This window comes from Neodiprion fabricii, chromosome 7, assembly GCF_021155785.1.
Source record: "Neodiprion fabricii isolate iyNeoFabr1 chromosome 7, iyNeoFabr1.1, whole genome shotgun sequence".
In the NCBI taxonomy this organism is placed as follows: Eukaryota; Metazoa; Arthropoda; class Insecta; order Hymenoptera; family Diprionidae; genus Neodiprion; species Neodiprion fabricii.
The window spans coordinates 22134778-22152855 of record NC_060245.1 but is presented as its reverse complement, the minus strand read 5'-3'; the positions used below and the strand labels follow the sequence as shown (position 1 = coordinate 22152855).

Below are 18078 nucleotides of genomic sequence, written 5' to 3'. Positions count from 1 at the left end.
CGGTTAAATTCGTTCGAGGTATACCTACTTCAGAGGAAAAAGCTCCGACCTTGCCTGAACAACCACCTGCCGGTCCCATATTTCACTTTTCGTGTATAAGTCGTCGAGAGTGTCCGTACAGAGACGAGTGAGGCACTTAGTGCTTCTTTGCGTCATTATTCCACCGATATTATTTAAAGTCTTGTGGGGGCGAAGAGAAGGGTGGTTCATACCAATGCCCGTGTAAAATATCTCACCCTCTTCTCCCTCTCGCCCCACTCAATTTCGTTTTTACTTTTTCTCACTCGCTTTGATCGTCGCGAGGTAAGAGATGCTGCACGGCTCTTCGAGGACTCCTCTTGATCCCCAAGGGTACAGTTGAACGGAATTGATTCGTGGCTTTAGCAGTCAGCCAGGATTTAGAACACTTCGTTCTCCCTTCTCTCTCGCACTCGACAAACTTTATCTGCCGTTTATTCTGATTTAACTCTTGTAGATGCCGCGTTCTTCCTTAGGGCTCCGAACACCTCGTCACTCTGCGAGGGTCGTAATTTTTTTTTTTTTTTCTCTTTTATGGTTCATGCACGCCGTGTGCGAAGCGTCTTTCGGTTAGTCTTGAACCGGTTTATGGACGTTAGGTTCTCCGTGTGGTGAATTTCCATTTTTCTTTTTTTTTTTTTTTTTTGTTTCTAGTTTTTACAGCATTTTTCACCCCACTTCGTCGTCATAATATCGTCAAAGCGCAGCTTGGCCGCCTCTCGAGCCTTGCATCTCTCGCCGTTTTTCCTGCTCTGCTGATCTTCCAAGTTTAATTACGAAGCCGCACATCGTACCAGCGCATACGGTATAATTCCTGAATTACGTGTCACTTAGCTCATAATATTATATTATACGTGTAATACGTACACGCAGCGATAACCTCGCAACGACCGGGAAATTAAAGCTCAGAGATTTTAAAGAAATCCTTTAAATCCTCTTTCTTGTTTCAGGATGATCATCGCGGTTTCAGGCGACAGCTGGAAGACAAGCGGCCGGTTGTCGAGAGCAATTTGTTGAGCGGTCGACAGTACATCGCCAACGAACCTCCGCTATCCGACACCTCCGACTCAGAAGGTGAGCAATTAACGTCATTGACTAACGTCACTTTGATTAATACGAGCTAAAACGACTGGTAAAAAGTATCGGGGAAAATATTTAAAAGACATAAATATCCGAATATACTCAACCCAGATGTCATTACAAACGGTCAAAAAATGATTTGCCAGGAATTAAGGATACAAAATTGCCTTCATCCATGCATAAGCGTGCGAAAAACGAATTATAAGCGGAGTGACGAAGCGTGTTTCTTACTTGAATAAGATGGTTTTTTTTTTTTTTTGTTTTTTGTTTTTTAAATCTTAAAATTATTATTTTTATTTTCCAAAGAGCTGCGAAGTTCTTTGCGACATGAAAAATCCAGAAGGCACAGTCAGCCCGACACCCTTGGCGAACGTGACTGAAATAAAGAGAGAGAGATATTTTGATCCCTCCGTAAACACTTAAACCCCGACTAAGTACCGGCACGTCCTTCTCAGTCATCCGAAGAAACGTCTTACAAAAATTCTGCAGCATTTCTTTTACTCCGAATTCTCTATTTCTTTTCGGTTTCCATTTTTTTTTTTTTTTTCTTTTTAATTCACAATTTGACAGCTTGATCCATTAGTTAGATGCTCAAGTGCTCGAAGGATTATCCAACTTCTTCTTCTGTTTCCTTTTTTTTTTCTTCTTTTTTTTCGCTCTTTTTTTTAATGCTTTTACTTCACACCCACCCAAACTGTAACTTTTCACCTTAATTAAATACTCCGAAGGATTTTACGCGTCAGTCAGAGAGAAAGCGGGTTTTTATACGGCTATATACAATTCCATCCCCAAGAGAGATTGTTGTCGTTCTTCTTTCCATTTTCTTTTCTGCTTCTCAATCTTCCCCCTTTTATTTCAACAAATTTAATCACTTAATTTAATCACATCACCGGTGCAGAAATTCGTCCGTTTACGCGAACTCGCGAAATTCTTTTTCCGCGAATTAGCAGGACCCCGTTTACAGGTATATCCGACTCTTGTGTCGAGGCGAATGAAATCAATACCCGTTGATATAATGTACATCGTCCCTCACCGCAACCCTGCACCCACTGCGCTTACTTGGCCACTGTGGCACGATGACTGTTCATCGTTTAATCCCTTGGGTCTACCGTGCTGAGGTTCCAGGATTTGAAATGCAGCCACGCGGGCTACGCGCCAACATCTCGAGGCTTACCCTTCTCGGGAGAATTTGCGGCTAATATCCCGTTCGCTCAACCAGCCAATTAGACCATCGTTGTCACTTTGATAACACGGCTCGAATTCGACGGGGATCAGAGGAATTCCCGAATAAGGTTCGCCGCGGCGTTTTGCGCGTCTCTTGAGAGTTTCGGAATAAGAATAATATCGCCTAACACTTTAAAGAAGCTAATGCAATGGATGAAAAGTCGATAAAAAGTATACGGATACCAGATTTTTATATTAATACTCACGAGTTCGATTCTTTCGTTCAATATACCACGTGTCGAGTCGCGACGTTTTCTTCCGTGCGAGATATTAAATTCAGATATGGAACTCTTTGTAATAATATTCTCATCGTTGAGAGGCGAAGAGAATGGAACAGAAATAAAGTTTTCACGTTCGTTGCGACGGAAATTTTTCAACTTCGATTGAAGAAATCTTTCAGGTATACGTATACCTAATTGTCAAAAAAACGTGTCTCATACTGCATAAAAATTATCCAAACCCCTCGCGTTATGCAGCCCCGCATACAAGACTGCGTTTCAGGCTGCATACGGCTTGATTCTAGTTCGTCGTGTACAGGCGCCTGAAGTAACGCAAAACGCATTACATTACGGTCACGCGAGTAATCGGCTTGCGGGATTAACGGAATTCCGTTCTGAAAATTAAAACCGCACGCAACAGTGAAAAACTTTGATTTACGAATTTAAATTCAGCTCAATTATTACATTTTTCAATGAAACTGAATTATTCATTGACGTGGGTAAAAAAAAGTCGATCGATAGAAAAATATTTCAAATCATTTTTCACAACGATCGGTTCACTCTACGGAGTGAATTTCTAACCGTCCACCGCGAATCACAGCTAAGCAAAGTTTCGTCGTGTATAGCTCAGATTCTGGGAAAAGCCTCACATGTAGCAAAGGTATTACACGATTGAATCAAACGAACGTGCGGACCATCGCTAAACCAAGCCATTCAACAGTTTTCATCTGTTTGTAAGGCACGTCCTCTGTACCTGATCCCGACATTCCGAATGAAATACTTGCACCTATTCCGACCTCTCTCAAGGCGACTTTCGCCTCCCGACGGGTGGGGGGTAAATTTATTTTTCTCACTTTTCGAAATGTAAATAAATATTGACGGTGAATTTTGTCCCTAACGTTTTTTCTGCAGTTCCCGAGTTCCCGAGTTGGAGTTCGAAGGAATAAATTTTCGTCAAAAAATCTCAAAATTTCCATCTACAGATATAAAAATGATTAGCACGCATCTCTGACTTACCACGCTGCGTCGTTTGTTGAACCGTGCAGAATTTTTGTCCTCAATAGCAAACGACAACAACTGCAATTTCCAGGCGGTTGTATGTAATCCCAAGTCCTGAAACCACAAATGTTCGGTTGTATGATCTGAGACGGTGTTAAACTAGCTAAAACTTATACCATATATAACCATAACGGATAAAGCCGCAAGCCGAGCATCAGCTAGTAGGTTATACACCGGAACAGAAGCCTCTTTGTGTAACGCTGATGTTGGCCTAGGTGGGTGTACGAATACCGCATATATTGATACAGATACGCCATCATCGCGGTCCCGTTTCCTCGTCTAGCGGATGATAAAGAGGATAGTCGCTGTAGGATTCTAGCCACGGCTAGAAAAATTTTTCAAGTAAAAAATCTCAGTTACCAGAGAGGAGTTCGAGAGATACGATTGTTACGATTACCAAACTTCACTCTGTTTTCAGAAGCACCGTAAACGAACGATTAAACAGTTTTCACAGAATTGCTGAAATCTGTTTACTTGCTGCAGTAAGTAACCAAAGTTTTCAAAACTCTAAACCAAGTTGCAATAACTTTGATTTGAATTTAATTGAAACGTGTTATTTCGAAAGTCTCTCAAAACCATAAGGTCAGATTTTTCAAATCTCCAAGCGTAAAAATAGGCAAAATTCGATAATAAATCACAAAAATCTCTAAAGCCGTATGGACGATGATGAATGGTTTTTCGAAATCAGCATATCTGAAGAGAACGGGTGTATTTGCTCGACGGATTAAACACGTTCGAGTCCTGCACAGGTTATAGTTACAACGGAGTTTCCATACACAGATCTCGATATAACGTTCCGGTCGAAGAGGTGGCGATCCATTATCGTCGTTGAATTAATTGTCTCATGAATCAAGAACGGTATCAGAAACGCTTCTCCTTTTTCCGCTCGTACTCCGTTACACGCAGTTATAGTTATTCATGTATATGTTGTTGTTCGGCATCGAAAACTCCCCCTCCCTCGATCTCTCCCTCTCTCTCTCTTTTTCTTTCTCTCTCTCTCTCTCTCTCTCTCTTTCCCTCCATCTCTCTCGTACCTTCGGCTCGTCCAGGTACCGGCTATCTGCTTTACGTTATGTTGATTTATGATCACTGTGCGTAGCTATGCGCCTGATCGCCACACCCCCGATCCTCTTCCCACTCGCAAAACACGTACACACATATTGTATACCATGTAGGTATGGAAGGCGGTTTTCGATAGGCGAAAAAAATCAACCGGTTCGGTTGCACGAAACGAACTGATATTATATCTATATCCGTCCGATTTGCAGAATCCATTCCCGATCGACTGTCAGGACTTTTGCTGCACCACCCGGGTATTTTGCTACGGGCAATATATCGCGTATAACCCACGCGAATCGTGCAGCATTCCGGTTTCATTAGCCTGATGAAAACCAGATGCCTCTCGGTTATTAGTATTTAGTAATCAGCACCGACCGCCGTCTCTCTCTCTCTCTCTCTCCACTTCGAACGGTTCGAACAACATTCGATTTCCCTCAATTCGAGCAGTCCGTTTAGGATCCTTTCAGAGGAACTTTATCATCCCGATTAAACTAGCCATTTGTATTATTATTTTTTTTTTTTTCGAAGAGTACCGACCATCGAGAATCGTCGAGTTGTGGTAAAGAAAATAAAATAAAAACTAATAATGAACAAAAATCATCTACTCGGACGTATATACGACGAAAGCGAAAAACGAGATTTCGTTCCTATGATTTGATCGTGATCCTTGTTTTATTTCAGCCGGAAGAGAGCTTGACGGTGATTCACGCGGCTATCGAAGTGTCGAGGAACAAGCCAGGGAACTGACCAGAAGCATACGAAGAGAAGTTAACAAACTATCGGAGCAATGGAATGCCTTGATCGAACGTAGCGACGCTTGGAAGCGAAAGCTCGACGATACAACCAACGTGAGTATCCCCCATGAATTAAACATTACCCTCAAGATCGGTCCAACTATGTGTGTGTGTGTGTGCAAACGGGGTGGGGTATAAAAATACGAAAGACGAAAAATTCGACGAGGCAAAATGTCGAAAGTCAAATTACCGGCAGTTAAAAAAGTAGAAAGACCGTAAATACTAAAAGTCGTCTATTAGTGAAATAAAAATTTATAAATCAATGTAAACCGAAATTCTTTCTTTTTGGAAAAGAAGGCGACTTTTCAAATGTCAGGTTCGCGCCTTTTTCCAAAATTTACGAATCCGAATTTATCGATAACTACTGACCAAAGACTCGAAGGGTCAAAATCCCGAAATCCACCGAGGCAGAATGGACGAAATATCGAAAAGTGGCGAGACGTCGGAAATACATTTATTCTTTCCAGCGTGACAAGTTGCAGCCAATAGATGGCAATACGCTAGTGAAGTGACGCGAATGTGGAACACGATTTAATACAATAATGTCTTGAATAAATTGAACGTACGGGAAAAAAGACGTACCGTTTAAATGTTATTAAAAATATGTTGCCTGTTCCTTGACGATCTTTTTTTCTTCGACGACACGGACGATTGTCCGATGAAATGAGACAATCTTGATAAAACTAGCATCGAGTTGACCAATTTCACAAATTCCAAATTCTCGGGAGATTCGGTATTTCGTCCTTTCGGGATTCTGATCCCTTCGCAATTTTCGGATCGACATTTTTCTCCTTCTGAACTTTGATTTTCGACAAATAATTGTTTTCTTTTTCTGGCTGTTCGAAGTACCAGCAGCTCTCAATTTTGTAATTTCCATCCTTTCACATTTCGTGCTTTCTTTCATTCCTAATGCCGACTGTTCTGAAAATGCTTTTTCGGCTTAAAAGATCGTTCGATTAAATAAACTTTGTGAAAAACGATTATTCCACTGTGTGATTTATCGAAAATCCCAATTTCAATTGCCCTGATCACTCGTTACCTTAAAATTCGTATCTCGAAAGTTTCGGATTTTCGATCAGTCGACTTTTCGGTATTTCGGGATTTTGATCCTCACCCTGCAAACGGCCCGCATTATTCGTCGTGCGGTTCTCTCTCATTCTCACCTGTCCGTGTACGAACAGCGAATATATCCGAGGCGTGAACAGGCGAATTTAAATTACAACTCGACGTTCATAGTGAAAACGAAAGGAAGGTGGAAAAGGGGGGAAAACAACGAGACCGCTTTCCCTCACGGCTCAATTTTCGCCCTTTTTCACCCCCGGCTAGTTGCATTTGGGGGTAGACACACATCGCACTTCACTCTTAACCGACCGCGCATCACTTCCAACTCTCGTATTTGTGGAAACGATTCTCTTTATCGCCTCTCTCTCTCTCTCTCTCTCCTCCCATTTACAGAAATTACTTCTCGACCTCTTCGCAGGACTGAACTCGAATCTCTCACCCCTTGAAGCTAAAACAAAAAGGACGACACGACTGTATCGTGATGTATAGACGATTCGCGATATTTTTTATTTTTCTTATCGATGCTCAGGATCCGGAATGTCATATGATTCCAGGCTGTGTTCGTAATACTTTCCCCGATCTCTTGTTACAGCCGCGTAAAAATTATTTCATTCGACAATACGTTCGTCCTTACGATTTACAGTCTTTGGAAACTTTTCGTTCGACGCAAATATTTTTATACAAAGATACGAAAGTAGAAAATGTTTCTTCGACGTTTATCGGTACTAATGTATCACGGTAGATAAAACGGAAATACCGAGATTGAATATTCATACCCAGCTGTTTTTAATAACGTTAAAAATTCTGTGATCCAAGATCCAAAAGCGCATCTGGAAGCCGTCGGCGTGTTGCACGCCAAAGAAATATCTCACGATCAGAAGAAAATAGATCGTGTGAAGTTTTACACAGACTATCTATACAAGCAAGAATAAACACGACAGAGATCTGATCGTGAATTGAAAAAGTTCTTTTAAATATTTATCCAACACATCTTGTGTTCGTGAATATCTTCGAGCTTCAGGAGCATAAGTTAATTTCCTTTGTTCTATTTTATAATTCGATTTAAAATAACATCAGACTATGAATACAAGAGGATAAGAATCCCGATAAAATCCGAGAAACATTCGTACATGTGTGTATATCGTATTCACGATATTAATTCGCATTTCGGTACAAGAAAAAAAAAAAAATTGAGCATGTTCCATCGAATGGCTGTATAATACGATCTGTTCTTCGAAAAAAAAACGAAACCAAATCTCGTGGCCAACGAAAGAGAGAGGGATAGATTTCCTGAAACGAGCCTTTCGTGTAACCAGGCACAATGTGTGTACATACTCTTGGCCATAAACGTACAACAGGCTAAAAAAGAGAAGATATAAGATATGTGTAGAAGAGGAGAGGAGAGGAGAGGAGAGGAGAGGAGAGGAGAGGAGAGGAGAGGAGAGGAGAGGAGAGGAGAGGAGAGGAGAGGAGAGGAGAGGAGAGGAGAGGAGAAGAGAGGAGATGAGAGGAGAGATCACATCTCAAACAAAACGCCCCAGAGGTGCTGAGCCACAATCTAAAAAGAATCGTAGTATATATGTACATAGATACATATATATGTACATACATATATATATATATATATACACGTATCGTCCATGTATAAATATAGGTATATGTTCGCGCATGTACGAGGGAGGAAGAAAGATTTCTTCGAGATCTACGTGTTTTACCGGCACTCTCCGATCTTCTTGATCGTCATAGACACAATTGTTCTTCACCCTGTCGCCCAGAGCTCTGTGTATATATATATATATATATATATATATATATATATATATATATATATACATCGTATATGGTAGTATTATACTATATATATATATATGTATGTGGTTATAGACGTACGGCTTAAGCCACGGCTCAATTCTGTCCGATCAAAGAAGATATCGAAGACGAGGGTTTTTTTTTTTTTTTTTCTTTCTAGGTCCATCTCTGGCTATGTTATACCTATATATATATATATACATATATATCACATATGTAATCTATACCTATATGGACATATGCGTATATACCACATAGCGACGGTAATTCAAGATAAAAGTGTACCGATTGTCAAGCTACGACCATTTCCTCCGACGCGTCAAACAAATGTTGCGGGTTCAGTTTCTCCCGTAAAGTGGGTATAAATACAAAACCACCTACAACGGTACATCACACTAGCTATTCCTCTCGACTCTTTCGAGAGAAAAAGAGACATTCAGAAGAATGCAAAAGGTATCCCCGACGTTGCTGCAAGAGAATATAAAGTGATATGTTACATGCGATGGTTCAAAAATCGTAGTTACTCGCGGTTGTGACGTTGAGAAGTTTTACATGTAGAAGAACAAGAAGAGATTTCATGACAATAACGGAAGCGAAAGAAACATCGTCGTCTTTATTACACAGTATAACGCCTTTGAAAATATTCAAACGCAATTACCACGAAAAATGGCTTTGAATGACGTATGTGCGATGCGTTTCCTTTCTCTTCCACCATTTTCGTTTCATTTCTAACCGTGATAATAATATTAATAACAATAATAATAAAATCACCGTTAACCCTAATCCGTACGGTGTTACGAAAATATTCTTTCATATTCTTGTATTTCTCCTTCGCTTGTACGCGCGCATTTATACGTATAATATCCATCCTTTCGACTGATCGAGCCTGGGCGAAAGAGTAAGAAAATTCAGGATATGAAAAAATTGAAGCAAAAGAAGAAAGAAGACGGAGAGAAGAGATGGAAAAAAAGAAAGAAAAAAGCACAACACCGCTCCGAATTTTTCCATTCTTCTCAAGCTGTGCCGCGCTGTATAATATCGTTGAAATTATACGATTTAAACGAAAATCTGCATACACCACCACCACCACCACCACTACCATCACCATCACCGTCCTACCGTTCATCCAACCTCATCGGATATGCCGGTTTAGGCCTGGACAACTCTTTTTAAAATGAAAATGAAACTTTGAAATGAAAGAAAGAAAACCTTTAAAAAAAAAAAAAAATCACCAGCGTTTCATTTACAAGATTTTGGAAATTTTTGTTCTTCACCCTCATTTTGTTCTTCATTTTCAATGCCGAAAAAATAACGTTGAATAATATTTATTCGAAACAAATCGTTCTACGTGTAATTTTTAATCACTCTCACTCTCTCTCTCTCTCTCTTGTATTTTCTCCCCGCATAGCATACCTCGTATATAATATATCCCTTTCATGTAATTCAGAGAGTGCAGAACATTTGCGCCGTATAATAACTGCCTTATATACTCTGCTTGTATTTTGATAACGTCGAGTATAATGTTTATGTATATATATATATATTAAAGTTTATCACATAGGCACGTTTGTAAAGTTTATTTTCACGTACGAGCCTGAGAGCCTTGCGTAGGATGAGGCAGTTTTACAAGCACGGTTACAGACAACACGTATAAGGTATACAAATATCCTTCGAGACGCGATCGTAAAGGTGATCTATCAATTACTTTCAATGTCCGTCGGGCGTATATAATACATGTCCAATGGTAACATGAGGGTCCAATGGACGTTCGCAAGTGCAGCGCGGCGCACTTTCTTTCTACGTTTGCGCCTCGTCGAGGCGAGTGCGACGCACTCGATGGAAGAGAAAATGGAAAAAAGAAGAAGGAGAAGTAGAAGAAGAAGAAGAAGAAAACGAGGACGAGGAAGAAGACAAAAATAAATAGTAACGGGACTTGAACGAGACGTACTTCAGATGTGACTTCGTTGACCGGAAACGGGGAGAGAGAAAGAGAAAGAGAGAGAGAGAGAGAGAAAGTGGCTGTAAGAAAGCAGCTTGAAATAAGGAACAGTGAAAAATAATAACGAGATGAAACTTTGGAATAAATATTATCTAGCAAGATTTTTCATACGAAGATAATTATTTGTTCAAATACGGAATTTGAAAAGCCTCGGAAATGCAAATCTCCGAAATGGCGTAACTCGGACAAATCAAAGTTCCGATTTTCGGTTTTTCCTCATTTTTTACACCCACTCTTCGAGTAAAGTACGCTGTGTAAATATATTTTAATTTTCCGAACTTTACTTTCCGAAACTTTGCTGTATCGTAACTTGAATTTCAAAAATCTTACATATCGGAACTTTGATCCGCCGGATTTACGAACGTTCGAAACTTTGTTGTTTCTTCAAAGTTTGATTTCTTCGCGTCAAGTATCGCCACCGAATAATTCGGAATTGGACTTCTTCGGAACTTTTCAAATTCGGAACTTGAACCCCGCCCCTCCGATCCACGCACAAAGTGTCGCGAATATCGCTGAGTAAAAATGATGAAAAAATCAAGGAAAGACGCAATGATCTCGATCTGCATGGACTGCAGTCCGAAACGTGATTCTATGGACCCAGAGGGTTGTTAGGTATGCAAAATAGGCAAAGTTTGCCGGCTAGCCCAATCAGGGGAATATATGTACTTAGTGCTCGACTGCTGCGCAGGTGGATGAATAGATAAATGGATGGATAGATAAATAGACAGATAGATAAACAGATGGATAGATGGATAGATGGATAGGTGTGCCAAATGCCGCGGCAGTAGACGTATAACAGAGACGGAATGAATTGCATACGGAACGAGATTCTGCAAAAATTTAACCTCGGCAATCGCTGCTGCAAAACTTGAAACTTACACGTCGTACGAATGTATAATTCAACGGTCTTTTGAATGATTAAACCTGCCCTGATTTTGCGTTCATACATCAACCCTCATTTTAATCCACGCAAATTTGCACACTGCGTAATTTCGGATCTAACTAATTGCACGAGAAGAAGAAGATGAAGAAGAAGAAGAATCATTCGGTACGCGTGTATGGAAAAGATATATTTGTATATTTTATACGAAAATTAATGGAAAAGTAATTTATACATCTGTGTTCCACTCAAGGAATCGTCGTGTTGTCAATATCGTTCGTCAATGACACATCAAATTCCCTGATATTTCCCGGTCTTCCGGACGAAAATGGACATCTTTTCAGGACTCGTTTAAACCTAACTCTACTAACAAACTCGCGTTTTTTAATGCAAATTAGACATCAGATGCTTCCATCGTAAGTTAAAATAGTCAAATTTTTCTTTAAGTTCAATTTTACTTAAACTCAATCACCGACTATAGCAATAAACACTCAAATTTCAAGAATCTCAAGAAAGATTAACCATTCTTTCGAAACACGGAAGGTGGAAACATCAATCTGAGAGTATTAACTGGTTCTAGTACTTGTTTATATTTTTCATAAATTTTACACAGTGCTCGACGTCAATTCATCGATTCTTAAAATTCCCCCAAAAATCATATTTTCCGTCCCTTTTCACCCTAACCCCCTACTAAATACTCTCGCGTATAGTAATTTTCTACACATCAAAGAATCGTAGATCAGCGAGGCAGTCAAAATTCCCCGACAATTCCCGATCTTCCAAATTTCCCTGACCGCTAAATAGCACCGCGTAAATAATAAGTATAAAAATAAAATTCCGCATTAATAATCATCCGTAGTCGTAATAAATCATTTACGATTACAGAAATCTCTTTGCAATCCTGATAAATTACACATTATATCGCGAGTAATCGGTCAATCAAAGTAAAATTCTTTGTCAAGTAAATCTCTCGCGTAATCACTCCGTTATAAAATATGAGTAATCGTGAAATATCGTAACGACGATGTGACTTTCTTCTTATCGATAATAAATAGCCCTCGCTTCCAACTGCCCGATACTTTCACTCATCGTCTATACACGATTCAATAAATAACTCAGGTTTGAATTTTCAACTTCGCAAATCCACATCCTACAGCTCGACCCTGCGCAGGTATCAGTTAGTTCCTTTGCCTCTCTGCTTTCACGTGATTAAACCTCCTCTCTCCTCACCTCCCCGCCCATCGCGCGATTGGATAGATTTTATGAATTATTAATATGACAGCGGTGGTTCGCTACCCGAGGCGATTCCAGCATTACAATATTATATGTGTATATATATATGTGTGTGTGTGTGTGTGTGTGTGTGTGTGTATATACATATGTAGCCGTACTCGAGAAACACGGTGCAAACAAACCGCGTGGCAGAGATCGTATCGACAAATCAACCGTCGCGTCGGGCAAAATTGATTGGTTGAAAAAATCTGTATATAATATATATATATATATATATATATATATATTGGTGATTTTATTTATTTTTAAGTATGGTGTACAGTGTACGAAAAAAGAACGTCTGTGGCAAAGTTTTATTTTTTTTTTTTTTTTTAACCACGAATTTGATTTTTAATCCTCTCAAAAAATGTGTAAACCCAATTTTCGAACGAATAATCCGGATCGATTGGCTTCAAATTTATCTCATCGATTCTTTATTGAGAAACGAAAGTTTTAAGACCAAGATGGAAGTGAGCAAGCATTTGGTTCAAAAGCTACAGGCAAAACAATTGAAGAGTTAGAAAAAAAAACAAAAAACGTATGAAACATAAATTAATATTTTTTAAATTTCTATTCAATTCGACTTTTCTAACTTTACACAATTACTTGTTTCTAAACCAAAAACTTATCCAAAAATGAGCCTCGATCTATTACAGCAGGAATGATCGTCTCTAACGCCAGGATAAACCGGACCAAATAAATAACAGCAAAATATTTTCTATTCCGAGATATAAAATGGAAGAAAAAAATTAAACGATTAGTTTGTTCATTTATTTTTTCCCTGTTTAATATAATTGGCGACTCGTTCGTTGTTTGTGGATAAATTACTTAATCTGTTGATTAATTACGGGGTTCATGAATCGATTGATCAATTAATTTACCTAGCGAATGATTGAACAAATCGATCAACGACTGTTGAAATTATTCGATAAATTATAAAATAAATCAGCTAACGAAATTCTTACCCCGTAATGTATAATAAAATTTCCACGTCAAATTAAAATTCAAGTTCATTATCATCGTGAATCATCGTCATCATCATCACGCATATCATGGTCGTGTATGAATTAGCGTGAATAATCTTGTCAATTTGCTCTTAAATAACAATTAGTACGGATTCGGAGTAATAAAAGATAATTAACCGCATTAGCCGCATTTGACGCGGTTTATTTTCACTCGTGTTAAAACTACTCGCGTTGATAAGTCACGCATCGTAAATTACGAAGCATTTCACTGTGTCGTTCCTCGATGGATATGACCTGACTCAACGTTACGCGATAAATAATAAACGATTAATTGCGCGTATTTAAATAAAACATATATGTATGCATGTGTAATGTATAAAAGTGGAGATAATTCGATGAAAGTTGTAACGAACGAAACTCTCTGATACATATTTAACTGACACGCGGTGTGCAAAAAATAAAAAACGAGTCGTGTAATTTAAATTAAAATTTCTGGCTGGGTGAAATTTCAGTACTTTGATTTTTCTTTGTTTTTGATTTTGGATATTTTCCCGTTTTTCTCATTTTAAATGTATATTTTAACTATCCGAATTTTGATCCGTCGAAACTTTATTTTTCGAAACTTTGTTCAATCGTAACTTGAATTTTGGTAATCTTGAATTCCGGAACCATGATCGGTCGGCTTTCCGATCATTCGCAGCTTGGTTGTTTTTTTTTTTCAAATATTCGATTTATTTACTTCAAGTTTCGCGACAAAATAATTCGTAATCAGGCGCTTTCGGAACTTTTAAAATTTGTAACTCGAATATCGCCGCCGTCACAGGTATACGCACACACAGACATAACATCTCCGAACCCAGATTAACAAATTACACATATTAGCCGTGAAATAAAAGGTGTGGAATAGGTAAAACTAACTGATCGTTAGAAACACGTGACGCTGCTAGACCGTTTATATAATTATTGCCTAATTTACGGTGGGAAAGTTTCTCACAGCTAATTTATACGAAAAGTGCTTAGCACAAACGGATGCGACCACTTTAAACGTTTAAAACGGTCTCCAGACCTTAAACGACACCGCGCCTGTTCCGCTCCTTCTCTTCAAGTTCAACTGACCGTTTAATTTATTACGGTATTTATATACCTTTCGTTTCCACGCTCGAACTTCGTTGTTCAGATGAGGTTTCTTGTTAAATTTACCAAATACGTATTTCTTTTTTGTTTTTTTTTTTTTTATAACCAAACGAATGTCGTTCGATTCAAACAGAAAAATATCACGAGAACGATAATTAGGGTTATTGCTTTTATTTCTTTTTTCTTTTTTTTCTTTTTTTACATCTCACCCAACAACCTTTCAATTTCTCACGTCGTTACAATTTATTTTTTTTTTTTTTTTTTTCTGAACTTGTCGGAGGCTGGAACGCAATATCGACGACGATACGTTGCATCAGCTGAGACTCAAATACGAATTTCTCGACACAGACATCCTGCATCGGTATTAAATTATAGGTGGTATATATATAATCGATATGTATAAAGGTATCGGAGACTAGGTTCGTATAGATATAAACCAGCTGGGATCTCTATAGACGCGCGTTCATCCTACATTATACATGAGTTTCGAATCGAGGATAGCTGCTGCAATGTGTATAAGCTGTGTATATTGCACGAGGGAGGTTCGGCTCTGAATTTACATTAGGTGGTATATTTATAACGTATATATATATATATATATATATATATATATATATATACATATATGCACAGTGTTCACGTGTCAACCGATAGACGGATAGGTGGTATAAACACTTCGAAACGATTTCGTCATTACGTGCATCTATATACATATATTGCAATTCGTTAATTTTGTGTATTTAAGATTAAAAAAAAAAAAAATAAACAAATAAGCAAGTAAAACAATACACGTGAAGATTACAGCGATATATTTTGCAATACCGTATTCGAAAAATCGAAAAATCTAAATCTTGCGATTTCTTTGCGTGGTTTGGAATTTTTTTTTTATTTTATTTCCTTCTCCTTTTTCATTGAATAATTGAAAAATTAATTTAATTAAAGTTTAAGCAAAATTGCAGACTATTTTAACTTACAATGGAAACATCTGATGTCTAATTTGCACGAAAAACGTAAGTTTGTTAGTAAAGTTAGGGTGAAACGAGTTGTGAAAAAACGTCGATCCTCGTCTTGAAAACCAGGCAATTTCAGGTAATTTGACGTGTCATTAACGCTGGACAATCTGCGAGAAATTTGACTTGGAGTGACGTCCGGTGCCGTTGCCAGTTGGGATATTATGCCTACATACAACCGTCCCCGTACATTATTTAAAGAGAGGAATGTCTTTGATTGTCACGTGTCTACCAGCGTTGAGTTATGAATTATTCCTTCGCCCAATGAAACGTTAATTATATAAGGGGGTGAAGGTGCCTTTACAGTCGTTACACCCTAAGGCCTAAATATTAGGTACGCGGTAGTCTGGTAAAACAATTATTATAAATTATATAGCCTGAAAATGACCGGATCGTGACGAATCAAGAAAAAGAAATTGAACACATAATTTGAAAAAAATAAAAAAAAAAAAAAGAAAAACAAAAACGATCTTAAAAGAAAAAAAATTCTTCACAACTAACAGTGGATTTTATTTTCTTCACTTTCTTCGCCGATATATCGGAAAATAAACGAAACTGTATAAAAACAAATCATTTCGTTGATTCCTGTTTATAGTTTAACGATATTTTAACACTGCACAACGTCGTCTGTTTAATCACCAATAATAATTGTGACATATAGCAGAAACGTTTTGCGCAATATCCGGTTCAAAATTTGACGGGTGAATGAAACATGGTGGAAAAAGGTTATACAAACCAAGCCGTAAATTGCGATCCACGCATTTCAATAAACAAATTCTCTCCCAAGTTTCACCTTCTTATTTACACCGTAGAGTATAAATATCATATGTAGGTATAATATCTAATCGCATGTTAAATTTCCGCTTTTCTTCGACTTTCACGGCACGCAAGTATGTGCTTGGAAATTTTTTTTTTAATTCAAACGGTTCGATATTCACAGCGTTTCCAATGAAAAAAATATTTATTTTCGTGTTATTTATATGGGAAATTTCAAACGGCCGGCGACATCTTTTAGAATTGATTGTGAGGTAAAAATTTTTCCAAACGGGAGAATTTTTTTCTCAGTAAATAGATCCTTTTAAGACCATAGATTCGATAGGTTAGTTTTTTATGGCTCACCCTAATATATATATATAGCAAAGCACGAATTTTTTCCTCTTTCATTATTTTTTCATGCAACGTTAATTCTCAGAACGAGATCTGTGTCACGTATAAGGTACGTACAAGTTTTATACGTCAACCATGGCACAGCTATACACCCAAGGTACCGTATCCCCCAAGCTTTTACTTTCGAAAGGGGGCAAATGTCGCGCCGTATGCAAACGGTACGTAAGCGTATAGAATATACATACGTAAACCACCCACAAGTGTAAGTGTAACCACGTGTGTGTGTGTGTGTGTGCCTAGGAGATTTTAAATCAGGCTATGCAAAGCCCTGCGTCTCTTACATCTTTGTTGGTCTCATGCTGCTCTTCTCTACTTCTTCAAAGACCCTTTCTTTCCGGTCTTGAATTACAATTTTATACATATATACATACATAATACATGCAATATATATGATACTATGCACATATTGTTAACGTGCTTTAAATAAGAAAACATCCGAGCTGATAAAATATGTAGCGAGTAGATTTTATTTTATTTTTATATTATAGGGACCGTTTCCTCCGTTATATAAAGAAAGTGAAACTTGAAATTATATTTCACCCGGGAATTGGAGAAACGAGAGATAAAGCAAAAAGTAACAAAAAAAAAATAAAAAATCTCGCCGTTGCGCGAAATTTGATTCCGAAACTTGGAAATTGCACGCGGCGCGAGAAGATGAAAGAAGATGAAAAAAAGACGCGTAGAAAATATGCTGGAATTATTGAAAAAAAAATTTCCTGCTTTTTTTTGCATAAATAACGAATGAAAAAGAAATTACTGTTAATTATATATATATATATATATATATATATATATTTCATTCGTTTTATACCTATTTGTTTTACAAACCGCGCGCTCCTCCTCATATCACCGACGTACAAAGAGGATGCTTGTCTCGTATTATAGGATGTAGTCAGTCTATAATTTGTCTCTTCCTCTCTTTTTCTCTCTCTCTCTTACATTTTTATTTCTACTCGTCGAATTACAATCTACTTCCATTTTCTTTCATAATAATCCATCTAGCTTTTTCCATAAAACTAGACTTACGTAACCAGGTATATACGTATATAGATCATTTGTAACATACTCGCCATCCAATTTTGTATACAGAAGGAAACGATATTTTTCTTTACAAAATGAAAAAAAGAAAAAAAAAGAAAAGAACGGAACACGCGAAACTTCAAACGAAAATTGCGGGGGATAGACTGAAAAACGAAACAATAAAATCCAAAACATCGTTTTTCTTCGCAATAAAACACCGTTGAACGCAACTGTTCTCGCGTCTGTGATCTCGGTTGGACTGACAATAAATTATTATAGTTTGACATAATTTATATAAAACACGTATA

General features: G+C 37.9%; 1 protein-coding gene and 1 long non-coding RNA gene across 11 annotated transcripts in view; one reads left to right on the top strand and one right to left on the bottom strand.

The window, feature by feature from the left end:
- Positions 1 to 3655, bottom strand: part of LOC124186156 — a 41081-nt gene extending 37426 nt beyond the window's left edge. The window contains exon 1 of the long non-coding RNA XR_006871569.1: positions 3558 to 3655. This is a non-coding gene — a long non-coding RNA (uncharacterized LOC124186156). The remainder of the gene's footprint in view (positions 1 to 3557) is intronic.
- The window catches only part of LOC124186098 (dystrophin, isoforms A/C/F/G/H-like), a 315823-nt gene that overhangs the window by 267094 nt on the left and 30651 nt on the right, over positions 1 to 18078 (top strand). For all 10 annotated transcript variants that reach the window (XM_046577471.1, XM_046577473.1, XM_046577472.1 and 7 more), the window contains 2 exons: positions 969 to 1092; positions 5340 to 5506. In XM_046577471.1, the coding sequence (XP_046433427.1) occupies positions 969 to 1092; positions 5340 to 5506 (291 nt within the window). The remainder of the gene's footprint in view (positions 1 to 968; positions 1093 to 5339; positions 5507 to 18078) is intronic.